At 60.8% G+C, this 23099-nt stretch overlaps 9 protein-coding genes across 9 annotated transcripts, besides 29 other annotated features; all 9 read right to left on the bottom strand.

Moving 5' to 3' along the window:
• Positions 1 to 53: 53 nt before the first annotated feature.
• On the bottom strand, positions 54 to 380 carry Tco025E_01930 (uncharacterized protein; the record flags this gene model as incomplete). Its single annotated transcript, XM_029368866.1, has 1 exon — positions 54 to 380. The coding sequence occupies one exon, from the start codon at positions 378 to 380 to the stop codon at positions 54 to 56; it is 327 nt and encodes a 108-aa protein (XP_029231036.1).
• A 245-nt stretch (positions 381 to 625) lies between these two features.
• Positions 626 to 653: a microsatellite.
• Positions 654 to 1083: 430 nt separating this feature from the next.
• Positions 1084 to 1102: a microsatellite.
• Positions 1103 to 1131: 29 nt separating this feature from the next.
• On the bottom strand, positions 1132 to 1677 carry Tco025E_01929 (uncharacterized protein; the record flags this gene model as incomplete). Its single annotated transcript, XM_029368865.1, has 1 exon — positions 1132 to 1677. The coding sequence occupies one exon, from the start codon at positions 1675 to 1677 to the stop codon at positions 1132 to 1134; it is 546 nt and encodes a 181-aa protein (XP_029231035.1).
• Positions 1678 to 1866: 189 nt separating this feature from the next.
• Positions 1867 to 1921: a microsatellite.
• A 67-nt stretch (positions 1922 to 1988) lies between these two features.
• Positions 1989 to 2022: a microsatellite.
• Positions 2023 to 2537: 515 nt separating this feature from the next.
• Positions 2538 to 3398, bottom strand: Tco025E_01928 (fatty acid elongase; the record flags this gene model as incomplete). Its single annotated transcript, XM_029368864.1, has 1 exon — positions 2538 to 3398. The coding sequence occupies one exon, from the start codon at positions 3396 to 3398 to the stop codon at positions 2538 to 2540; it is 861 nt and encodes a 286-aa protein (XP_029231034.1).
• A 98-nt stretch (positions 3399 to 3496) lies between these two features.
• Positions 3497 to 3519: a microsatellite.
• Positions 3520 to 3639: 120 nt separating this feature from the next.
• Positions 3640 to 3675: a microsatellite.
• Positions 3676 to 3792: 117 nt separating this feature from the next.
• Positions 3793 to 3830: a microsatellite.
• A 276-nt stretch (positions 3831 to 4106) lies between these two features.
• Positions 4107 to 4135: a microsatellite.
• A 394-nt stretch (positions 4136 to 4529) lies between these two features.
• On the bottom strand, positions 4530 to 5372 carry Tco025E_01927 (fatty acid elongase; the record flags this gene model as incomplete). Its single annotated transcript, XM_029368863.1, has 1 exon — positions 4530 to 5372. One exon carries the CDS (start codon positions 5370 to 5372, stop codon positions 4530 to 4532), a length of 843 nt encoding a protein of 280 aa, XP_029231033.1.
• A 280-nt stretch (positions 5373 to 5652) lies between these two features.
• Positions 5653 to 5677: a microsatellite.
• A 25-nt stretch (positions 5678 to 5702) lies between these two features.
• Positions 5703 to 5735: a microsatellite.
• A 139-nt stretch (positions 5736 to 5874) lies between these two features.
• Positions 5875 to 5914: a microsatellite.
• Positions 5915 to 5968: 54 nt separating this feature from the next.
• Positions 5969 to 5995: a microsatellite.
• A 58-nt stretch (positions 5996 to 6053) lies between these two features.
• Positions 6054 to 6084: a sequence feature (G-rich).
• Positions 6085 to 6767: 683 nt separating this feature from the next.
• Positions 6768 to 6790: a microsatellite.
• A 241-nt stretch (positions 6791 to 7031) lies between these two features.
• Positions 7032 to 7056: a microsatellite.
• Positions 7057 to 7453: 397 nt separating this feature from the next.
• Tco025E_01926 (fatty acid elongase) lies at positions 7454 to 8356 on the bottom strand (the record flags this gene model as incomplete). The annotated part of the gene is made up of 1 exon (XM_029368862.1): positions 7454 to 8356. One exon carries the CDS (start codon positions 8354 to 8356, stop codon positions 7454 to 7456), a length of 903 nt encoding a protein of 300 aa, XP_029231032.1.
• A 103-nt stretch (positions 8357 to 8459) lies between these two features.
• Positions 8460 to 8512: a sequence feature (A-rich).
• Positions 8513 to 8673: 161 nt separating this feature from the next.
• Positions 8674 to 8700: a microsatellite.
• A 648-nt stretch (positions 8701 to 9348) lies between these two features.
• Positions 9349 to 9377: a microsatellite.
• Positions 9378 to 9723: 346 nt separating this feature from the next.
• Positions 9724 to 9752: a microsatellite.
• A 323-nt stretch (positions 9753 to 10075) lies between these two features.
• Positions 10076 to 10097: a microsatellite.
• A 216-nt stretch (positions 10098 to 10313) lies between these two features.
• On the bottom strand, positions 10314 to 11174 carry Tco025E_01925 (fatty acid elongase; the record flags this gene model as incomplete). The annotated part of the gene is made up of 1 exon (XM_029368861.1): positions 10314 to 11174. The coding sequence occupies one exon, from the start codon at positions 11172 to 11174 to the stop codon at positions 10314 to 10316; it is 861 nt and encodes a 286-aa protein (XP_029231031.1).
• A 63-nt stretch (positions 11175 to 11237) lies between these two features.
• Positions 11238 to 11289: a sequence feature (A-rich).
• Positions 11290 to 11402: 113 nt separating this feature from the next.
• Positions 11403 to 11463: a sequence feature (GA-rich).
• A 140-nt stretch (positions 11464 to 11603) lies between these two features.
• Positions 11604 to 11615: a microsatellite.
• Positions 11616 to 11653: a microsatellite.
• A 63-nt stretch (positions 11654 to 11716) lies between these two features.
• Positions 11717 to 11757: a microsatellite.
• Positions 11758 to 11954: 197 nt separating this feature from the next.
• Positions 11955 to 11976: a microsatellite.
• A 480-nt stretch (positions 11977 to 12456) lies between these two features.
• Tco025E_01924 (uncharacterized protein) lies at positions 12457 to 16008 on the bottom strand (the record flags this gene model as incomplete). The annotated part of the gene is made up of 1 exon (XM_029368860.1): positions 12457 to 16008. The coding sequence occupies one exon, from the start codon at positions 16006 to 16008 to the stop codon at positions 12457 to 12459; it is 3552 nt and encodes a 1183-aa protein (XP_029231030.1).
• A 360-nt stretch (positions 16009 to 16368) lies between these two features.
• Positions 16369 to 16397: a microsatellite.
• A 2-nt stretch (positions 16398 to 16399) lies between these two features.
• Tco025E_01923 (large subunit ribosomal protein L21) lies at positions 16400 to 16948 on the bottom strand (the record flags this gene model as incomplete). The annotated part of the gene is made up of 1 exon (XM_029368859.1): positions 16400 to 16948. One exon carries the CDS (start codon positions 16946 to 16948, stop codon positions 16400 to 16402), a length of 549 nt encoding a protein of 182 aa, XP_029231029.1.
• A 361-nt stretch (positions 16949 to 17309) lies between these two features.
• Tco025E_01922 (uncharacterized protein) lies at positions 17310 to 22205 on the bottom strand (the record flags this gene model as incomplete). Its single annotated transcript, XM_029368858.1, has 1 exon — positions 17310 to 22205. One exon carries the CDS (start codon positions 22203 to 22205, stop codon positions 17310 to 17312), a length of 4896 nt encoding a protein of 1631 aa, XP_029231028.1.
• A 70-nt stretch (positions 22206 to 22275) lies between these two features.
• Positions 22276 to 22304: a sequence feature (GA-rich).
• A 226-nt stretch (positions 22305 to 22530) lies between these two features.
• Positions 22531 to 22613: a microsatellite.
• Positions 22614 to 23099: the final 486 nt, after the last annotated feature.

Raw genomic sequence — 23099 nt, 5'->3', positions numbered from 1 at the left:
CGCAGCGACGTGGAACGCGTCGGCTGAGGACTACTACGCCCTCCCTCGAAAGTCTAACGGCGGGAGTTGCTCTTCCTCTTCGTCCCTTCTCCACTGCGGCGGCGGCGAAGCGCGGCGGCGTCCGCGGAGTCCGGCTCCCCGCGCAGGACGCTCTCCACCAGCGCCTCGATATCTACCTCCTCCTCCTCGTCGTACCCGCCACGAGCGTCGCAGGCGAGCGCCTCTTCGCTGGCAAAGCGCGGCCCCGTGGCGCCGCTTGTGCGCCGCGGCTGCGGGCCAGCGCCACTCCTGTCGGCAGGGGGCATGGGGCGCTGCGTGGGCGCCGCGGGGAGGCCCAAGTAGTGATCCACCAGCCGGTCAATGTCTGCCGCCCGCGCCATCTCCCGTCACCCGCCGCGGCGAATGCACCCGCCCCAGTCAGAGGGAGAAAGGGAGAGAGGCAGCTCTGTTTGCCCGCAACGCACACTGCGGAGCAGGAGCAATTCCTACTCCCAACGACCCAAACGTGCACACGCACTCTCTCGCTTTCTCTCACACACACACGTACGCAAAGCGGTGGCGTGACCCACGAAAATGCGACGAAGGCAAGTAATAATACACGAGCACAACAAAGTAGGCGAAGAGGAAAAAAAAAACAAAACACAACAAAAAAAGGAGGGATGGAACAAACAAGACACGCATATCCACGACGATTGCCCGTCAAGAAGGAAAAAAGAAAAACAGCCCCTAAAGGTGCAATCATATGCAGATATTACATTCGGGACGCATGCAGAGGGCGCGTCGATCAAGGCGTGTGGGAAAAGTATGCATGCGAGTGAGTTGGGAGAGGAGGAAAAGAGAAAAAAAGGGAAGCTCAAAGAAACAAACATAAAAAGAGGCTTCATGCTCGCGCAATCGGGTCATGCGTAAAATCCCAGAAGCAAACAACACGCATCCGCACGTATATTCACAGAATATATGTATATTATGGGCCGAGGTTTGCAGTTCGGTGGCGTCGCCGGGCCACCGCATCCGCAGCAGGCGGAGTGCAAAAAGTGACGTGCAGACTGGCGACGCATCGCACATAAACGGACTATGGGCAAAACACACACACACACACACAAGAGGGATAGGAAAAATAGCCACACACGCTCAAAGTATTCGCGTCCCTACCAACACTACGGCTGGCTGCTCCCGTTGCCGCCGCCGCCGCCGCCGCTGCTGCTGCTGCTGCTGTGGATCCTCCTCCTCCTCCTCGTTCGCCGACGTCTCTTCCTCCTCAGCCACAGCCGTCGCCTCCTCCTCTTCGCGGGTTTTTTGGCGCCCCGTCCTCGCCCTCGCCTCCCCCTCCTGTTCCTCCAGCGCCGCCTTCTTCTGCTCCTTCCCCGCGCAGGACTGCGGGTAGGTGACGTAGATTGTCTTGCGGGCCTGGTCCCCGCGCGGGCCCGACTCGACCGGCTCCTCGAGATGCGGCAGGAGGGACTGCGGGATGTCCGTCACGCTGGCGCAGCAGGGGCAGAGAAACGTGAGGGTGTTGATGGGCACGAGGATCGACTGGCCGCAGCAGCCGCACTCGAGGTGCATGTTCTGCGCCGCGTTGACGGTGTTGCAGTTGCGGCAGCGGCAGCTGATGGCGCCCAGCGGGTAGGTGATGATCTTCCGGCACCCCTCGCAGACCAGCTCGCCGAGGAAAATCATCGCCGCCGCGCTTCTCCCTTTCCTCCCTTTTTCTCCCCCGCCCCCTCGGCCCGCGGGCGCACAAACAACAAGAAGAGGCGGCAAAGAGTCTGCGGGCCGGCAGAAAAACCACGCGGCCCCACCGCCCCGCCGAAGCGACAAGAGGCAAGCCCAGCAACCAAACAGACGGTGAGGCGCGAGGGCACAAACAGCAAGAACAGAAAGGGAGCAGAAGAAGCAAGAAAGAAGGAAAGAAAGAAAGAAACACACACACACAACCCGCTAAAATGAAACACGTAAAATAATAACACCCGCGCCCAAAAGTGGAAATTAAAAAAACAACACACACAAAAAAAACAAACAAACGGCGTCAACAGCAAAAAGACATCAGCGTCACTTGCGTTGCTACACATATATGCGACACGGAAACTGTGAGCAGCTTCCATCGTGTGGCCACCACCCCGTTCCCCGTCGCTTCTTTTTCCCCCTTTACACCTCCGTGCAGGTTACCCCCTCTCTTTCTCTCCCCTCTTCTTCTCAGAGGCCACCCTCTCCTCCTTCCATCCGCCCGGCTAAAGCAGGGCGTGGAAGAAAGCAGGATGCGTGCGTGCGTGGGGCGGGGGGAGGAAGGGAGCGAGCACGCAGAAACACACCCACACCCACACAGAGGCAAACGATAAGAAATCACACGAGTTACCACGCCTCTTTTCCGCAGAGGAAATAGACGGTCCACTATTGATGCTATTAACAACAAGAACAATAAAAAAGCTAACGAGGAAAAAAAAACAATAATATAATTTTTACTTTCTTTCTTTTCTTTTTTCAGAACTCCAGCAATAGTCGAGGCGTAAATGCGGGTCTCCGCTCCAGCCATGTGCGCCTCAGACTGACTTTTTCATGGAGCCGTTGGCCGCCGCCGGCTGCGGCCGCGGAAGCACGTGCGCCCTCACAAACATCCCCGAGAAGAGGTAGAGGTAGCTGGCGTACATCAGCAGCTGGATGCGCATGTTCGACCACGTCATGCCGCAGCCGCGGCCCTCGTAGCTCGCCTTCATCGCGTACAGGGTGACAAAGCAGCCCATGACCATCTGCAATATTTGCATCAGGGTGATGTACGGCGCCAAGGGGCGCACAAGGCGCTTGTAGCCCATCGCCGCAATGGCGAAGTAGAGGTACATGACGGAGTGCACGCTGTAGTTCATCGCCGCCACCCAAATATACCCAGAGCTGCCAACGCAGTACGTGTGCCACGAGAAGAGCAACACCGTGACGTGGTGGTACCAGTGCAGGAACGGCATGGAAGGCTTTCCTTGCAGCACCAAAAAGACGGTGTCCATCAGCTCAGGAACCTTCGAGAGGGCAAAGACGCCCATCCAGAACCCCACCTCCGTCGTGTAGAATTCCTTCTCGTTGAAGGTGCAGGTGGCCTCGTAGAAGCCCTTGCCCACAATGTTGCGGACGAGGGTGGGCGTGACGGTGCTGGTGCCAAAGATGGAGAAGACGGAGAGGCCCAAGTTCCACAGCACCATGGCACGACGCACGGCTGGGGAGCCCGAGCCGTCCTCGCTCCGCCTCGCGGGAGCCGCCGCGGCCGCCCCACCGCCGCCATTGAGCCTCGCGAAGAGTTTCGGCCCCGCGAACACCAGGGTGAGGTAGCAGCCACAAATGTAGCCCACCACGTCCACGTTCTCAATCATCCACCTGCGGACGGCGTGGCCATCCCAGGCTTGCACGAACTCCATCTGCCTGGGCGGGTTGTATGTGCGCGCTGCGACCGTCTGTCTCTCTCTGTGTGCGTGTGTGTTATAAATACCCTTCCCCTTTTTTTTGTGTGGAGGATCTGCCGCTGCTGCTGCTGCTGCTTCAGAAAACGTGGGTGAGGGTTGGGGTGGGACGAGGTGCGCGGCGCCGACGCGTAACGCGCGCCAAGGCAGCAAATGTAACGGAAGTCGCACCTGCCGACACCCGCGCACGTTTAGTAGTAAAAAGAAAACAACAACAACAACAACAACAAGAACAGAGAGCCAAAAGCAGGCCCCCGCAGAGCATCTCCCTTTCCTCCTCCTATCACTCTCACTGTGTCACACACACACACACGTGGGCACGCCTTCATAGTTCACTCCGCTCTCAAGAAACAAGAAGTAACAAAAAACATAAATAAATAAATAAATAAACAGGGGGAAGATCACTGCCCTCAGCGGCCGCGTTACAAGGCACCTGCTTTCGCTTCCTCCCCCGCCGCTGTGCGCCCACGCTCGTGCAGACGGAGGTGCATGTTGTACCTCGCCCACGCGAGCTGAGTTGGACGCGGGTGACAGTGCGCCAGAGGCAGATTAGCACTACACACCACTCCAATAAATAGACACGCGCGGAGTTATACCTAAGCCAATACCGCTCTCACCGCTGTTTTCTTTTTAAAGTTCTCTACGCACTTATATTCCACACACATATGCGTGTGTGTGTGTATGTGTGTGTGTGTAGCGCCGGCGATGCCTCGTGCTGACGGCGGATGCTTCGACGACGCCGTCTGGGCGTCGCATGATGATGATGATTATAATCTTTTTCTTTTTCGTCTCGCGGGGTTTTGGGAGCCTCCTCCTGCTCCGTCCCGCGGCGCACGCCGAAGGGGGAGGGGGGAGGGGCGGTCGTAGAACGTGCCCGATCGCCCCTCCGCTCCCGCCGCAGCGCCAGCAAACACGCCACACACACACACGCGCCAGCAGCGGCTTGAACGACACACACACAAAAAAAAATAAAGACACGGCCACGCACACGCAAATAAAAAATAGAAGACTGCCGCTTCCTCCCTAGCCCTGGGGTGACGCGAGCCTTAAGAAAAGAAAGAAAAAAAAACGATATCTTCCTCCTCCCCGTCACTCGTTCTTCCCCGCGGAGGCGTGGGTGGAAGTCGCCGGCCGCTTTGGCCGCAGGTAGGCGTTGGCAAACATGACGGAGAAGAGGTAGAGGTAGCTGAGGTACATGAGCACGCCCATCCGAGCGTTGGACTTGGAGACGTGGCAGCCCCGCGCCGCCCCCGCCGGGGCCGCGTACACCGCGTACGCCGAGTACACCGTCACCACGGTCCCCACCACCATCTGCGCAATCTGCAGCATCGTGATGAACGGCGCGAACCGTCGCATCGTCTTCTTGAAGCCACAGGCACACATGGCGAAGTAGAGGTACATGATGGCGTGCACCGTCAGGTTCATCGCGGCGAAGACGATCATGGTGCTGATATGGTCGCAGTACGTGTGCCACGAAAAGATCATCACCGTGACGTGGTGGTACCAGTGCAGAAAGGGCGGGACCTTGCCCTGCAGCACCAGCAGCGTGGTGTCGACCAGCTCAGGAATCTTCGACAGCACAAACATGCCGATCCAGAACCCCACAGGGGAGCTGTACAGCATTGCGTCGTTCTCGTCACAAATCGCCCGCAGCACGCCTTGGGTGTAGATGCGCCGCAGCAGCGCCGGCACCACGACGGCCATGCCGAGGAAGGAGAAGCTGGAGAGCAGGAGGTTCCACACAATGATGACGTAGCGGAGGGCCTCGGAGTTGCTCACCCGGTTGCTCGCCCCGTTCAGGCGCTTCGCCACGGCAGGCCCCTTCCACACCAGCGCCAGGTAGCCGAGACTGAGGTAGCCAAGCACGTCGACGTTGTCTAGCATCCACTTCCTAACGGCGTAGCCGTCGTAGTCCTGCACGTACGGGAACATTCTTCTTGTCGTCGTCTCTCGCGAAGTGGAGTGTGGAAAAAATGTCTAAATGAATGCCTGCACGCACACTCCACTATCTTCCTCTTACTCTTTTCGTCCTTCCGCTTTGGGTCACCCCACGACGCACACGCAGCTCCCCCGCACACACACAAAAAAAGAAGAAGGGAAGAGAAAAAAAACCAACAACACGACACGGAATGAGTCACGGCACGCCTTGAAACACCGACAAACACTCGCGTGCGCCTTTTTCTGCGGCGGCCGAGAAAACCCACAAAGAGAGGGGAGGGAGGGAGGGAGGGAGGAGGCATGCCTGAGCACGCGCTCGGCGGTGCACGCGCACACACACACGTACACGCACAGGCAGATATGCAAATAAAAGTGGTCGGGGCACAAAGAGGCGGTGTGAGAGGCCATAGTGACGTGCAGCACCCCCCCCCCCCACCAGCGACACGGCCGTACCCCGACGCACTGATAAGATATATATCGGTATTTATATAGATATAAACAAACGAAAAAGAAAAGAAAAGAAAACAAAACAAAAAGTGAGGGGGGGCGGGGAGGGGAAAGTGACGAAAGAGAAGTAATCTGCGGAGAAGAAAACAAAAACAAAAACAAAAACAAAACATATGCCTGTCTGAGCCAATAAGTTCCTTGGCGTCGTTTCTTTCCCCGCGACGGCGGCTCCTTCCTCTGCTTCCCTCCGCTCCCTCCCCAGGCACTACTCGCCGCAGGAACCACACCCTCCTCCACTTGGCTCCCACGCGTGTGACCTGCTGGCCAGCAAGAGAAAGTGAGAAAGAGCGGAGTCGGCATCGTCCTCCCTCGCCACCGCACTGCGCCCCGAACTCACGAATAAGAATAAAATCCACAAAAAAAAACCATTGCACAGGCCCCCCCCGCAACAAGGCAGGAGCGGGGGCGAAGTTAAGCACAACACAATTACAACAAAATCATCGCACCAGCGCAGGTCGAGTTAATGAAATATACACGTGTTACTACCTCCCCGTTGCCTATTCCCCTCCCGCCCCAGCACCAGAAAGTCCGTTCAATGCCTTGCTGGTTTCTAAGAAAGCCGCTGCTTCTATTACATCTTTTCTCGCTTTTTTTTGTAAAAAAAAGAAAAGTATTCTTAACAAATTCGCTCATTCACTTCCTTACCGTTCAGTTCAAAAAAAAAAAAGGGCGCGGGGCGGGTTGTGCGTGTTCCTCCCGCCACCCTCACGGCGGTGTGGTGGTGCCCCATGAAGGCAGGCACGCGTGTGGGCCGGCGTGAAATAATCGGCAGCAACAGCGGCCAGAAAAGAGGCGGAGGAGGGGACGAGGGGCGTGCGGGTGCCACACCCACGCGCGTGTGTGCGTGCCGCGAGTGACGAGCGACACGCAGTAAACCACACGGCGGCGGCAGCAGCAGCAGCAGCGGTGGCCTCACCGAGGCACATGCGCAAAAGTGGCGCGACAGGGGGAGGCCATCGGGGCATCCGTCGCCGCGAATTCCCGCCCGCCCGCCGCCTCGTCTCTGCGCCCACGCACACACCGCCGCCGGTTCTCCGCCCCCCCCGATTGCCGGTCGACGCGTCCGTGGCGGACGCAGAGAGGCACACCTCCGCACATTGGCCCGGGGCCCAGCAAAGCAACGCCGTGCCCGTCCTTCCTCCGCCTGTCTTCGCCGCCGTCGTCGTCGTCGCTCTCACACGCCGCGTCACTGCTGCGAACCCCCCCACCCCCACCACCGCGCACGCCGTGTTGACAGCGATTCCCTAATAAAAAAAAACATCGATACAAGGGACGCTGCGCATTATGCACCGTACAGCGGCCCACTGCCGCCCCGTCCTTCACATACACATACTCTCTCTCTCTCTCTCCCACACACATACATATACTTATATACGACAAACTAAGAAATGTATTTTTGACCCAGTAAAAGCAGCAAACAGCGCAGAATTGAGCTACGCGGCACATTCTTTGCCAGCACCGCCCACCTATTATTTTCACATTTCTGCCGATTCTTTCCTCTTCATTTTTTTTTGTTGTCTTTGTTTTCTGTTTTGCCTCCACTACGCTTACACATCCTCCTGTTTTTATTAGTTGCTTTTTTTCTCTCCGTTAGACATCTTCGGCGCGGACTTCGCCGGGGGTTTGATGTAGCTTCGGTGGTACAGCTGCGAAAAGAGGACAAAGTAGCTGAGGTACATCAGAAGGCCGAGACGAATGCTTGTGCGGTTCGCCGCGCAGCCGTACCCGCTCAGGTACGAGTGGTAGGCGGTGTACCCCACAATGAGCGTCCCCACCACCATCTGGAGTATCTGCAGCATCGTGATGAATGGAGCAATGGGGCGGATCACTCTGCGCAGCCTACAGGCACACATAAAGTAGTAGAAGTACATGATGGAGTGCACGCAGTAGTTCATCGTGGCAAACCACAGCCCGCTGGAAATGGTGTACGCGTACGCGTGCCAGCAGAAAAGCATCACCGTGGCATGGTGATACCAATGCAAAAATATCACCGGCTTCTTCTGAAAGACGAGGAAGGCGGTGTCAAGCATCTCCGGAATTTTGGAAAGAATAAAGGCGCCTACCCACAGTCCCACAGTTCCATCAAAAAAAATTTTGTCATTCCACGCGCAGGCGGAGTTGTACAAACTGCCGTGTAACTTCGTCGTGGCGGCGCCAGGGCCCGGTGCGGGGGTAGACGCCAGCCCACTGATGCGCGGGGAGGCGACCAGCTCGAGCAGCCGCGGCACGCAGTAGTACGCCCCGCAGATGGAGAACACCGTGAGCAGCAGGTTCCACAGTATGTTCAGAAACCGCAGGTTCAACGGCCGCCGGTGCGCCATGACGTGCTCAGGCACGTAGAGCACAAGGGCGAGGTAAAAGACCACCGCGAGGACGGGCACATCCGTGTGCTCCCGCATCCAGCTCCGTAGTTCCTCGCCACGGAACTCTTCCGCGCGCCGGGCGCACATCCACACGAACACGTCGGCCATCGGCCACACACAGCCACTCACTCAGAAACACACAAACGCCGTCCTCCGTGTATCAGGCGTGCTTGAATGAATCCGCTTCCCGCGTGAAGGAATGAAGGTTTCGTTTTTTTTTTCGTTATTTTTTTAATTTATTTATTTAATTTTTTATTTTTATTTTTCTTTCGCTTTGCTTCTATACTCCAGCGCAGAGGAAGACCGGCGACGGTACAAACAAACTAGGAATATATAGATGCTGTATCCTCCTGTGCTTTGCTCTCCTTCCCAAACCCGTGTGCGTGGGCGTTTTCTTTTTTTTTTCTTCCCGCCTTGCGGAGAGTGCGGGCGGGGCGAGGCGTGGCGTGGCGCAAGCAACGGAGGAGTGGCGGGTAGAAGAAGGGGGAGGAGGAGGCAGATGCAGCCGCAGAAAGGCATCAGCAAAGGCGGATAATATCGCTGCATGGACGCACCTACATCAAGGACGCACGCAGAAGGACGCAAAAGCCAAAGGGGGAGAGAGGCAAGAGTGAGGGGAAGTGGCCAGCAAGCAAGCGGGCATGCCGCTCCTCGGCAGAGCCACGTGTCCAGGGGCTGCCGGGGCCAGAAAGCACTGCAGCCGAAGATGCGCTGTGACCCCCCCCACCAACATCGAGTTTTTTCCCCTGCGGCGCGGGGGAAAAACAAAGGGGCGCCGGCGAGCGCCCTGTGGTCCCGGCGCACACGAAGCACGCCATGGCAAACTCCAGCGTTCCGTGGAAGCCGCGGCGCAGAGGATGACATGAGGTGGCTACTCCCCCCGCCGCGGGGGACGCCCAAGGAAGCGCCGCGCAGCATTCCAGGAGAATTCACGGGCACACACGCGCCGCGGTCCCACGCAGCCGCATGTCGCTAAATCGCGCTGTGCTGGCCACGGCTGTGGGGCCTGGGGGCCGTGACACACCTATCGGCTAACGCCCAAAAAGGAAAAGGAAAAGGAAGAGAGGCAGCGACGCTAAGGTGGGCACACACACACACACAGAGAGAGAGAGAGAGAGGAGGGAGGGAGTGTGTGTGTGTGTGTAGGTGGTCAGGGGCTAAGTCAACCATGCGTCACCACAGCAACCGCGGGCCACAAACGTAAGCTAAGCCCATTGCTTGATAAATTCGCATTGCAGGTGGCAATAATGGAGGCCTTCTCTCTTCTCTACAGCCCACGCGTGGGTGGTATGGGTCGCACGGCCGGCTCAAGCCAACCACCGCGAGCCGTGCATGTGTCCCATACCGCCCCGGCAGGCAAAGGCGGGGCAGCGTGTGTGTGCGCGCGTGCGAGCTGGTGGCGTCGGAACACGTCACCGGCAGCACACCCCAATTCCTCACTCCCCCTTCCCTCTTACTCCACCCACCCACCCACCCACACACACACACACACACACACACACACGTTGCACGCGCCTCGCTCTTCCCCTCCCCCCTCTCACTTTTTTTTTTTTTCACTTTACACATCAATTTCTGTTATTCTCGGCGGAAGTAAGAAGAAAGCGCAAGAACCATCACTCGCTCTGTGCTCAAAACAGAAAACGAAAAAAAAGTCAAAGAAAAAAAAGTCAAAGAAAAAAAGACAAAAACAAAAACAAACAAACAAACAAACAACGCCGAAGTATCCATTCGGTTCCTGCTCCCACCCTCGCCGCCTCCTTCGCCTCCCCTGCCGTCGAAGCCCCACTTTTCCTCAAGCGTCCGGCGCTCGTTACGCTTCGCCGTAACCCCCCACCACTACCACCACCACTCAGCAATTCTGCAGGGAGTGAGAGGACGTGACAAAAGTACATACAACAAGAGAAGGAGGGGCGAGAGGACAGCACCCACCCCATAACCCCTTTTGTTATTCATGACGCATGAATAACGACCAACTAGCAGTTAAGCAAGCAAACAAACAAACCTGCTTTTTCCACCCACAGGTTCCCAATCCCCACCGCCACCGCCAGCTGCAATTGGCTCACCGCTACTCTACCTTCTTTCCATTGCGTCGCTTTTCCGTTGCGTGGGCAGCGGCACCAGCCGACTTGCCCGGCTTGCACAGGTACAGCCTCCCAAACAGCACGGCGAAAAGGACAAAGTAGCTGGCGTACATCACAAGGCCGAGACGAATGCTTGTGCGGTTCACCGCGCACCCGTACCCGCTCAGGTACGAGTGGTAGGCGGTGTACCCCACAATGAGCGTCCCCGCCACCATCTGGAGGAGCTGCAGCATCGTGATGAATGGAGCAATGGGGCGGATCACTCTGCGCAGCCTACAGGCACACATAAAGTAGTAGAAGTACATGATGGAGTGCACGCAGTAGTTCATCGTGGCAAACCACAGCCCGCTGGGAATTAGCGCGTGGCCGGCGTGCCAGCAGAAGATGGCGACAGTGAGGTGATGATACCAATGCAAAAATATCACCGGCTTCTTCTGAAAGACGAGGAAGGCGGTGTCAAGCATCTCCGGAATTTTGGAAAGAATAAAGTAAAAAACCCAGAACGCGAATTCCCCGTCAAAGACGACATTTTTGTCGAAAAAGCAGGTGGTCTTGTAGAACCCGCGATCCAGGTGGAGGAGGGTCATGTTCTTAATACACGATACAGCGCCGCACACAGAAAAGAGGCAGAGCGCAAGATTCCAGATAACAAAGGGCACTCGCAGGTTGAAGGGCTCACGGTTCTTCATGACGTGTTCGGGGACGACAAACACGAGCAGGATGTATAACACACATGCGTAGACGAGAACGTCGATGGAGTCGTCAAATACGGCGGTGGCGACGTCTCCCTTAAAGTTACTGGGCAAATCGCGGAGCCACCGCATCTGATTTACTACTAAGTCCATATCTTTTTTTTCTTCGAGTGCCTGTTTCCTGCTTCTATGTAGTTTTCCGTCAAACTGTTGACGTTTTTTCTTTTATTATTATTTTATTTCGCTTTCGCCTTCGTTTTTTTTTTTTCTCTCTCAGTTGTATTGTGGGCTGCACAGCCGATGGCGGCTATGGGCACCTGCCCCCAGTTCTAACAGCCCGGTCGCTGGACACCCCACTCCCCGCACTCCTCGCCTTGAGGTCTACCTCCCTGCTTCACCGCTCCCCCCCTCCCACCACACACACCCCTCCCCTCGCTCCTTCTGCCTTCGTGCTCTGCTCCAGTTCCCACTCAACTCAAACACGCAGACGCACGTTTTTTTTTTAGCTTAACTTATTTTCTTCTTCTAAATTTACCACCGGAATGTTGCGCTTGGACGAGGCCTTGCTCCTTTCTTCCCGGCGAGAGAGAGGGAGGAGAACGGAGAACGGAGAAAGGAAAGAGAGCGAGAGAGTTTGGCCCACCGCGCTGGTCGGTCCCCAATGCGAGTGTGCAGCTTACTTGTGGCCGAGAAATAGAGAGAGAGAAAGAGAGAGAGAGAGAGAGAGAGAGAGAGAAGTAAACAGGCAAATTCATGTCGGTGTTTTTAGAACAAACCGGGCAATCATCGCCGCCGCCGGCTCGCTCGTCCCGACGCGCCGGCCAAGCGGCAGGGCGACCCACCGCAGGCAGACCACAACGCCGCCGCACTCAGCCGGCCCCGCCCGGCCGCACACTTCCTTTTCCACGAGACCATTAACAACGAGTAGAACGCGTGCGTGCGTGTGTGTGTGTGTTTCAAAAAAAATTTCCCTCTCTCTCTTTTTCTTTACTTCGTTGCTTACTATTCTGCGACGACGTCTTTTCCCACCTGCCGCTGCGCCGCTGAAGCGTGCGGGTGCGGTACAGCGAAGGGGCAGAGAGAGCGTGAGGGGCCGCGGCGAAAAAAATGGGCTACTCCCCCTCCCACGGACAGCCTCTGCAGACATCCGCCCGCATGCATGGCGGCGCATTAACATGTCTTTGCTCCCGCTCACTTTCTCGCCGCTCTCTGAACTCAACACGCGAGTCCGGTTCTTTCTCCCTCTCTTTTATTTTCATCTTTATTCTTTTTGCTTCTTCACGCACGTCGGTTATCTGTTTGTCGGCCGCACACCTCCTCCCGCCCGTCGCTCAAGCAAACGCACTCGTGTGTGGCGGCGCAACAACGACCCGCGCACACACACCCACGCACAAAGGAAACACGGCAAAGACGCCAGCGCAAAAGAAGCTGCGCTCTACACGTTTCGGCGACGTCGTTGTTGGTGTTGTTGCCGCCGTCGCCGCCGCTGCGGCCGTCGCTCCACGCTGCCGTCCGTCCACGAGGAGGCGGCGCTGCCGCTGCTCGAGGGGGAGGAGGATGGCGACGGCGCCTCATCCTCCTCCCCCTCGTTGTCTGGGCGGCCGCGCTTTCGCGGGCGCGGTGCGCTGTCGTCGCCGCCGTGCGCCGCGGCAGGGGCGAGGGGGCTGCGGCCGCCCGTCTCCCTGTCCTCGCCGCCCTCGCCAGCCTCAGCGCGTGCGCGGCGCTGGCGGCGCTGCGGCTGCGACGACTCCGGCAAGGGCGAAGAGGAGATCGGCCTCGCCGCGGGGGAGGGGCCGTGGTGCGGCGACGACTTCGGCCTCAACGACGGCGTCGCACCGTTCCGGGAGGGCGGTGTGTTGTGCTTCGGTGTTGGCCGCTCACGCGGCGTCGACGGCGGTTCCCCCCGCGCGGCGGCCACCGCATCAGCGGGGCGGGGCGTCTCGCCCGCCGCCCCGTCGCCCGCCCCTGTCGCCGCTTCGGCGTGGGCGGCGGGGTTGGGCCGCTCACGCTTTTGCCGCTGCGCCGTGTACGCGGCAACGAACTCAAGCAGGCGGTATAGGCGCCTTCGACACTCCTCCGCACTGAAGAGGTTAAAGGAGGAACAGCCCCGACTCGTTGACGCCGCCGCTGCAGCGTGGCTCACGCCATCACCGCCCGCATCCCCGCGAAACCGTTGGGATTGTTGCCGCTGCAGCTGCAGCTGACCTCCACGCCGCTGCTGCCGCTCACGCTGCGATGTCGGGCGCACGCGGCAGCCCGAGACCGCACGGCCGCCGCCCCACTGGGGCCCGGCAAGCCCCAACAGCACCTCCTGGTACGTCGGAAGCGACCTCGTCTCTCGACTGCGCGGCGGGGCCTGCCTCGAGGCCCCGGGCTGCAGCAGCTGCTCCACGGCCGCGGTAGAGGCAGGGAGGAGCGGGGCGCTATCCAGAGCCCCGCTGCCGCCATTCCCGTGCGAGGGCGGCGAGTCCCGGGGCCGACGGTCTCCGCCCGCCGGGGCCGCCTCCGCCTCGCAGTCTTCTTCGCTCAGCAAGACATCCACCCACGTCGAGGCGGCCCCGGCGCTTGCCTGCGAAAGCCGCTGCTCAATGCCCTCCAGCAGCGCCACAAGTGAGGCGTACATGGCAATCACGCGGTTCTCGGAGATGCCAAAGACAAGCGAAGGCTTGGGCAGGGAAAGAAGATTCAGCTGCAGCCCCCGCCGGAGTCCCGCGGCGTAGGCGGCGTTGTTGGCGGGTGGCAAAGACGTGAAGAGCACCTCCGTCTCGCCCCACCCAAGCAGCGTGGCGTTGCCTGCAATCGGGTGCGACGCCATCGCGGTCGCCTCCCGCACCGAGGCCAACGCGTCGAGGCGGGAGGCAAGCATCGGAACCCGCATGCGCCGCCGCACCCGGCCGCAGCGGTCCAAGTGGCGCACCGTCGCCTGCCAGCCCTCCGCGCTGAGCGACTGGCGCACGCAGTCGATGACGCACTTCGCACTCTCCGTCTCGATGTGAGCCACGATGGGACCGTTGAACTCCACGTCAAGCGCCGCCACCTGCTGCTCCCGCGCGCCGATGACGCAGAGGGTGATTTTTCCCGTCGCCGCGTCGAAGGTCACCGTCTTGCGCGCCGAGCGGACGCCGGTGTAGACGGCAAAGCGCTCCGTCAGGCAGCTAAGAAAGTACACCCCCTTGAACGGATGCCGCTCGGAGTCGTCCGTGACGCGTATAGAGTAGTTAAACTGGTACTGCCGCGACGCCTGGTGCTTGCGCAGGATGCGCTGCACCATGCGCGCCACTGGCGTCTCCTTCTCACGCGTCGCCGCGGCGCGGATGTGTTGCAGGGCCGCCAAAAGGGGGAGTCGGTCCTCGGAGTGCAGCGCGAAGTAGGCGCTTGTCCAGACCGACGTGACAGGCGAGAGGCGCCGGAAGAGCGGCATGAGTGTGTAGTTCCCCGCCTGTGCCGCCTGCCGCAAGGTGTCAAAGAAGCGCGTGGGTCCCTGGTAGAGCCCACTGCCCACCGCCACGTCCGCCAACTCCAGCGGCGACATGGAAAAGGCGCGCGCAAACATGTGCAGCAGAGCATTTGCACACGGCGACAGCAATACAACCTGCATGCCCGCAGCGAAGGGGGAGGCGTCGGTGGTGATCGGTGACGCCCACCATGCCGTGTCCTCGACGGCGGCCAGCGCGGGCGCTGCCCCATTCCCCAGCGACTGCTGGGCGTGGCTATTACTCTCCTCACTATCATTACTATTATGCTTCTGCCTAGAACAGGGCCGGCTGCGGTAGACGCAGCGCTGCGGGTACAAGCCGTGGTGATCCAGCCACGCCCCGACGCGGTCGCTGTGCTCGACGGAGCCACAAGGCTGGGCATCAAACGCGCGGGCGAGCTCCAGCGCCACAATCATCGCCGTGTGCTCCGGGGAAAGGCCGCTCGACACCGCCGTGGAGTGAAGCGGGAAGGCACACTTCCGCTTCTGTCGCAGCGCCATCATGTGCTCGGCTCTGCCTTTCACGCGCTGCGGGTGCCAGAGTACGCTCGGCACCGCAAAGGCCGCCGCCACCGTCATGACATTCTGCAAGTACTGCACAGCCACCTGCGCGGATTCAAAAAAGTCGGACAGTGCGACCCCGATGAGGGCGGCGAGCAGCTCCACGTCGACCCACTGCAACTCCTCCTGCGGCTCCGCCCCGGCCGTTGTCGGCAGCGCCGTGGGGCCGGCGGCAGGCGGGCCCTGGGACCGGTCCGCCGCGCCGCCGCGGCCTGCTAAGCGAAACAGGGGAAACGGCGCGGGAAAGCGATGCAGCACGAGGCTGAGGTACAGCGCCCCGCCCTGCATCACGGCGGCGCCGGTGGTCGGTAGCCCAGGCACGACAAACAGCAGCGCCAGGTCGTACGCGGCGCGCAGGACGGCGGCGAGGCTCTCCCCGCTGGGAAGCACCACCTCCCTCCCGCGCTCCATCAGCTGCATGCGGGAGAGCCACTCGTAGAAAAACATGTAGGACGCGACCGGACCGCCGCCGCTGAGGCCACCACCGCCACCACCACCCGCGGCCGCGGCGCCGCCTTCGCCGGCCAACTCGCCCTCGTCGCTGTCGCCGTCGTCGTCGCCGTCGTCGGTTTCCGGCGCCGGGAGGTCCTCGACGACGTCCTTCACGAAGCTCGTGCCCGCCCCGCTGCCGCAGTGCCAGCACTTCATCTCGCTGTCGGCGGAGGGCACCCAGGCGTCCTGCATCCCGCACTCCGTGCAGCACGGCGGGCGGTACGACCACCACACTAGGTAGAGCATCTTGTCGTGGAGGCGCCACGCCTGTCGCGTGGAGGGGTCCTCGAAGACGTCACAAAACGCCCCACGCGCAAACGGGTGCTCGGGGGCGCCGCTCAACTGCGCCCCACAGGAGGAGCCTAGCGGGGAGGAGCAGGCGGAGTGCAGCGCCGACTCCAGCAGCCTGCCCAAGTCGAGCAGCTGACTGCGCTTCAGCGGGGTGAGGTGGACCGCCATCCTCCCTCCCCCTATCCAACAGGGAACACTTCGGCCGGCAGAGCACGCACATAGACCAGCAACAAGGAGCAGGTGGAGAAGAGGAGGGAGTGAGAGGCGGCAGACACACGCGGCGCACAGACGCTAGCACGCGCCCTGGAGTGCGCAGCAGCGCACACATACACACAGAGAGATAGAGAAGGCAAGAGCGAGAAATACACTTGACCCCCCCTTCCCCTCCCCTCTTCCCAGCAACTCTGCCATTGCGTCTCTCTCCCCCTCGCTTTTGCCCGGTTCCCATGGAGGACGTCGTCTACAGAAGGCACAAGTCCATAACCGACACGCACCCGCGCACATCGCTCGCTGTGCGTACGAACCGCATGTGTGTCTCTCTCTGTGTGTGTGTGTGTAGCTACTGCATGAGGTCCAGGAAGGCGCTAGCGTTCTCCACCGCCTCCGTGTCCCGCTTCCTAAAGATGTCTAGGCCGTCGTCCGCGGCGTAGACGGGGTTTGTGTGCGTCGTCGGTGCGAAGTCGCCGCGCAGCACGCCGCTGTACTTGTCCAGCTCCCCCGCCACCCGCGGCTCGTACTGAATCTCGCGGATGCGCAGGATTGTGGCGGCGTGCGGCGCATCCACCCACCGCGTCTGCCGGCGGCCGGGGGTGGCGAAGAGCGAGACGACGTTGCGCATCCGCTTCTGCTCCTCCACGTCCGCCGTCACGCGAACGTCGGTGAGCAGCGGGCGCCCCACCGCCGTGAAGCGCGGCCCCCCGACCATCAGCACCTTCTTGAGCGCAATGCGGCTCCCGATCTCCGCCCGCAGCCGCTGCACCGCGATGACGTCGCCCACGGACACCTTGTACTGCAGGTTGCCGCAGTACACGACGGCGAACTTCGGGCCGTCAAGGAGCGGCTGAAGCGTCTTGGCCAAAAGCGGGTTTGCACACTGCACGCGGCTCATCGCCTGCGCCAACTAAACGCGCCGTCTGCTGCTTCTTTTTTTTTCCTTTAATTTTTTGTTTTTAACGCTGCCCGCCGCTCTCACTCCGGCTTCCGCGACCTCCGCCCCCCTTCGATGGCGAGGCGCAACGCAACTCCCCGTCGCCACGGCCCCAGACGAAAAAGGCAAAAAACAAAAACAAATAAGTAAATAAAGCAGCAACAATGAAAAAGTAACCAAATAGACGCAGCGGTAAAGCAAAAATCGGATAACAGGCCGCCAAGGCGGAGGCAGAGTAACCAGCGGGGCGCAACCACCCCTTCTTTCCTTCGCGCGCGCGCTCTCTCTGATTGCGTTTGTGCGTTCGTTCCCTCCCCCTTCCTCATCCCCGCCACGGCGACAGTGTGCTTTCAATGGCCGAGAGCGACTGCAGGTACCAACTCAGCGGCCGCGGCTCCCCGGCATCCTCCACGCGCCCCGCCGGGCCCAACGGCTGCAGCTCCGCAAGCGACACGGCGGGCGCCTCCTCTGCAGCGGACGGCGAACGTGCGAGGAGAGCCTGCAACGGGTGCGGGTCGCTCCCGCCGGCGTCTCCCACACGGCTGGGCGAGGCATAGAAGGAGCTCACCAGGGGAGCCGCGTTGGTGGCTGCCGTGGGTGAGGCCGTCAACACCCCGAAATCCCGCGAGACGCGCGGCGGGGACGACGGCGGCGGCGCCATCCCAATTTCCCGCTGGGCTGCAAGCAGGGCGTTCAGCTGAGCCACCGCCTCCTCCAGCGTTTCACCCCTGACTTTGCTTTGACGCAGGGCCTCCTCCAACGCCGCAATGCGGCGCCGCTTTTGTTGCAGTTCGTGCAGCAGCCCACACGGGTCATGCGCCTCCGCCTCCTGCGGCAGCGGCACCTCCCCCGACGGCGACTCGCACCGTGGTCGTGGGGCGTCGAAATGTAAGCAGCACTCCCACGGCTCAAGGAGGAGCTCGCACCGCCGCGCCATGGCTTCTTCCCATGTACTGCAGGACATCGCATACGCCGCGGCCAGCTGGTCGAGGCGTCGCAGCAGCTGTGAAACGTGCTTCTCTGCGGCGGACTGGGCGTCGCGGTGGCGCTCCAGCTGCCCTCTCATCCGTGTCACCTCCTCCCCTCTCTGCTGAGCGATGCCTGCCTGCCCGCAAAGAGTTTCCGCCAGATGTTGCACTTCCGCCTGCGACTGTCTCAGCTGCTCACTCAAAGCCTCGTTTTTCTCACAGAGAGCCGTGACGATGTCACCACACTGCCACAGCAGCAGTGCGCCTCGCCCCACCATTGCTTCCTCCCACACATCAAGCAGTGCCACGTAAGCCTCCTCCATGCGGTGGAGACGACGCCACGTTTCGTCCTTCCGCAACGCAAGCCGATCGCGATCCAGCCGTAGCAGCCCTTCTCGTGCCGCCGCCGCCGCCAGGGCCTCCTGCAGCCGAGTCACTTCCGCCGCCATCCGCGCCGATTCTTCCGACGCACGAAGAGTGGCGGTGACACTGGCCTGCTTCTGCAGCTCCTCCCCGCGGGCCTGCTCGCGCGCGGTGGCTGCCACCCGCTCCACGAGGGCACAGAGCCGCAGTCTTCCAGCGGCAAGAGCCTCGTCTGCGGTCGTCACGCAGATTGGCGTCGTCTCGCGTTTCCCGCCAGGACGCCTTCCATCCTCTCCCGTTTTGCTGCCCCCGTCGGCATCGTCATCATCTCTCACAACGGGGGCGCAGGCAGCGGCCTGCCCGGCAAGCGTCGTCGTCTCCGCTTCCGCCTCGGCGGCGGCCATCAATTCCGCCCATGACTGTGCCCAGTGCCGCACCTCCTGCTGAGACGCCTTGCATGCCTCTTCTGCCGCATGCGCCTCCTCCGCAGCTGCACGGAGCTGGCGCAGGAGCGCCGCTCGCTCGGCGCCCCACCGCTCCGCCTCCGCCTCGTGTTCCCTCTGCGCCTCAACGAGTGCGGCGCCCCGTTCATCCAACTGCCTCGTCACCGCCGCATACTGCCTCTCTAGCCGGGCAAGGGCCTCCGCAGTTCCCTGCCGCTGCCGCTGCAGGTCGGCGATGGCCTCCACGGCGGAGGTCACACCGCGGTCCGGCGTGGGAAGAAGCGACACCGCCGTCGCCCACCTGGAAACCGGCGTGCTGCGGCGTCGCTCTTTTCCCTCGCCCCCCTCCTGCTGCGGCTGCCGTGGCAACGACAACTGGTCCGTCGAGGCGGCATCCGTGTTGGGCGGTGCACAGCGGATTCCACCGCACCCAAGCGATGGCGACGACCTGGCAGAGTTGTTCATCTCCGCCAGTTGGTCGCTGCCCTCCCGATGCACCGCATGCCGTGGGGTCGCAGGCGCTCCGACAGCCGACCCCTTCGACGTGCACTCGCAGGCCCCTGCAGAGACCGCCTCACTCGCTGCGTCGCTCACAGACTGGCCTAAACTTCGCACAGGCGTCGTGGTACGCGCGGCCTGCAGCGAGGCAGAGAGGAGGGACTGACAGGAATCGTAGCGGCGGCCGCCGCTGCGGCCGTCGGCGCTCGTGGCGTTCAGCTGATGCAGGGCAGCCTGGGCATCTTCGTAGAGGCATAGCAACACATTGTGGCTGGCCTCAAGGTGCTGGTGTGCGTCGCGAAGCAATCCGTTTAGGAGTTCTACTTGCCCGCGCGGCGACGGTGAAGAGGCTGCTGCTGGAACGTCGTTATTAACTCCATCACCCTCAATCCCCAACGACCCTGTCAGTTCCCGGATGCTTGCGGCGGCAAGTGCACTGGCGGCATCCTTCGCTGGCGTCTGCACGAGGGCTTCCACGCCCATCGCCGTCTCACGTTGACGTGGGCCCTCCGGCGTGAAATCGGACACGGGCGTGACTTCGCTCGTGGCAACCCCGCGCCTTAGCTGGAACCGCAGCCTGCGCATAAAACGGCCGTGCGTCTCCTCGTACCCAACACACGTCTGCAGCAGCTTCTGCAAACAACTGCAGGACTCATGGAGTTGTGCATGGAGGACGCGGCTGTGCCGCTTCGCCTCCTGCAGTTCTCCACGTTGATGCTCCAGCTGGGCCTCCGCCCGCTTCCATCGCTGCTGAAGCTGCAGGCAGTTATCCTCCGCAAGCAGTAGAGCCTCTCGCGCCTCCGACGCACGGAGTTCCTGCGCACGAAGCACCGACTCACGCTCGCGCGCAGCTCCCAGTAGAGCAGGAAGCAGCGCCTGCTCCACGTACTCCGACAAGACAGCGGCCTTGGCGTTGGGCACCGCGGCTGCAATAATGGGACTCTCCACCATGCGACACGGGAGACTGCGTCGAGGGCTGCACCCAGCCCCGGTTGCCGCTGTTACAGTCGCCTGCTTCGCGTCGCCGCCGTCCTGCGCCCTATAGTGGGAAAGGAGCGGTGCTGTGCGGAAGTGGTGGATCCACCGGGTGGCGTCCTCAATGGCGGCAGAGAGGGAGGCGGCTGCCGCCCCACCCCCGCCCCCGGCCGGGCTAAGCACGGAGACCGTCCCCGCAGATGTCTGCCGCAGCGCCTGCGCGGCGGCGTGGACCGCGAACGCGCACAGGCGCTCCTTCAGTGAATCTGACGCCAACCGACACGCCAGATTCAACGCGTCGCGGGCAGTGCGGTAGCGGCAACCGCAGTACGCGTCCTCAAGCGCGGCATGCCGCGGTGTGAGCGACCTATCAAACACGCAAGAAGCAACATCCGTGTCAAGGGCCAGGAGCGCCACTTGATGGGCGGTGTGCAGCACGTCTTGCAGACTGAAGTCCCGCGGAAGGACGGTCACCGCGCCGATGGCGTCCCCGCGGACTGACAAGGGCGGGAGCGGCTCCATGGCGTACATGGCCAAAAGTACGCCTTCCGCGGTGGCCACAAACATGTCGGCAGCTGCAGCGACGGCAGCGTCCATCCTTTGCTGCAACGGAGAAGCTGCGGCCACTCCGTGCGCAGCCTTGGTGAGACGCCAAGTGTGCGCCAAGAGCATGGACCACTGCAACGGGCCCCGACAGCACGGCGACGCCCGCAGCTCCTGCGTCTGCGTCAGTTGAACGAACACGGCGTGAAGGTCGCCAACGCGGTGCGTCCTTCCAGTGTACTGCTTCATACTCGCTGGGGCCTCTCCCACAACACTGTAAAAAAAGGAAGGAGGCACCGCTGGCCGGGCGCCACATCCAACGCCAAAGTGCCTCACGCCCGGGGTTGCCACGGCTGCGCAGCACACGCCATTTATCGTGGAGGCGACGCAGGCAACGGCGGAGGGAGACGCGGCAGCGTACACAAAATCAACCACGGACAATAGCGTTTGCCACACGGGTGACAGCTGCATCTCCGCCGCGTCCAGCCGACCCATTTCCGCCTCTATTAACATCACACTAAACGACGCTTCCTCTGGTCCATCCGCCTGGGCCTCTGTTCCCAAGTTGCCTCTCACCGACCCCCCACCACTTTCGTCGGAAAGGCCCGTTAGGCCCGCCGTGGCAAACGGGCGCACAGAGACGACACGTGGCGTTGACCCGCCAGACGGTTCGCGGCAGACGAGCCCCACCAGGAACGGCTCCGTGCCGCCACAACAGAAATGCTGGACCGAGTCCCTCTCTGCCGACCCTGTCATGATGGCGAACACACGCCTCGTGTCCAACGTTGCACCCTCCTCGCTTACCGTTCCGCGCTCTTGGACGTCTCGCAGTCCGGGTGACTTTGCGACAGACGTTTTTGGTGCCGACGCAGACCCCTCACGGCGCTGCTGCAGGGCTCGACGAAGTTCGTGCACCCTGCTGTGCAGCCGTCGCATATCCAGCATGCCCGCTTCCGCTACTCGACCCGGTTGGTTGGTGTCCCGGCCTCCACTGCCGCTGCGACACGCCTGCCAGAGAGAGCCACGCACCACGGTCTCCACAAGGGCGTTATCCAGAGTAAAGGAATCCTCCCGGCTGCGCGCGCCAAGAACCCCGCGCGCGTCCTCGCAAAACCCGCCAACACCAACCGTAGAGGCAGCGGGGGAACGCAGCGTCGTGGCGGCACCCAAACTGGAGGAGGAGCCGCCCTCTATCCATGGGCGGAGCGCAAACAAAGAGCGCGTTTTTTCCTCTTCATTCCATGCAGAGAAGCTGCACACCGAAGCCTGCTCCTTGGCGTTTGCTCTGCCCGCCCGAGCAGTTACTCGCACGACAGAAGGAAGAAGAGGTTCCGGAGAAATCAAAGGCGGTGGTGCGCCATGTGCGGGTTCTGCCGAGGCTTCCGGGCAGAGATCATTGTTTTGAAAGATACAGTACGGAATAGTCATGGCTGCCCCCGCCTTATGTGTGTTTTTTTTTTCTCGCTGCCCTGCCGCTGTTACCTTCACACGCCGCCTTTCCTCCTCGTCCTCCTCCCTCGCTTCCTCGACAGATGCCCCCACAGCTTCACTCCCCCCTGTCAATGTCTCTAAGCGATGTATGTTAGTCTATCTGCAATATGTTATGTATATATATATATGGCAGTACGTCTGTCTGCGTGCGCACTCAAAAAAAAGCACAAAACAAAAACTGCAGGTCGCTACGCACACTGTTCCTTTAAGAGCCCGCCTTATCATCGCAAGTCAAGGTGGCAGAGAGGGTGGCGGGTGGGGGAAGAAAAGACAGGACAAAGAAAAAAAATGGGATAGAGGAGGGAAAAAACAACAACGAAAAGGAAATGAAGACATGAAGAGGAATTGTAGCCACTGCGACACCAATCTTCACAACGCGAGATGACATACGCCAACTGCTGACGGTTGTCATCTTGTAAGGCGCAATGTTATTGATAAAACGCATCAAATGAGAAGTAAGTTAACACCTGCCGCCGCCTTCACACGGGACTTTAGACGATGGTACGTTGCACGAGTCTCCTTCCCCTACCCTCTCATAGCACTCAATATTATTAGCTATACAAGTTTAGCATCCTAACAGGCCCTTCCCTAAAAAATTGGTTGTCGACAGCAGATTCCAAGGTCGTTCTGGGGTCCAAACTACAAAAAAAGACAATCCGGACGCCGTCGCCGCAAAAACAGTTTTAGCTTGGCGGAGGAGCGCTGCTTCTGTTTGGCGGCCTGTATACGTTACCTGACGGCTTGTCTGTGGGCGGCTTATACGCTCCAGCCGAGGGCCTGTCTGTGGGCGGCTTATATGCACCAGTTGACGGCTTGTCCGTGGGCGGTTGA

Source organism: Trypanosoma conorhini, assembly GCF_003719485.1.
Source record: "Trypanosoma conorhini strain 025E chromosome Unknown Tco_14.4_contig_00070, whole genome shotgun sequence".
Lineage (NCBI taxonomy): Eukaryota > Euglenozoa > Kinetoplastea > Trypanosomatida > Trypanosomatidae > Trypanosoma > Trypanosoma conorhini.
This window is presented reverse-complemented; position numbering and strand designations above follow the sequence as displayed.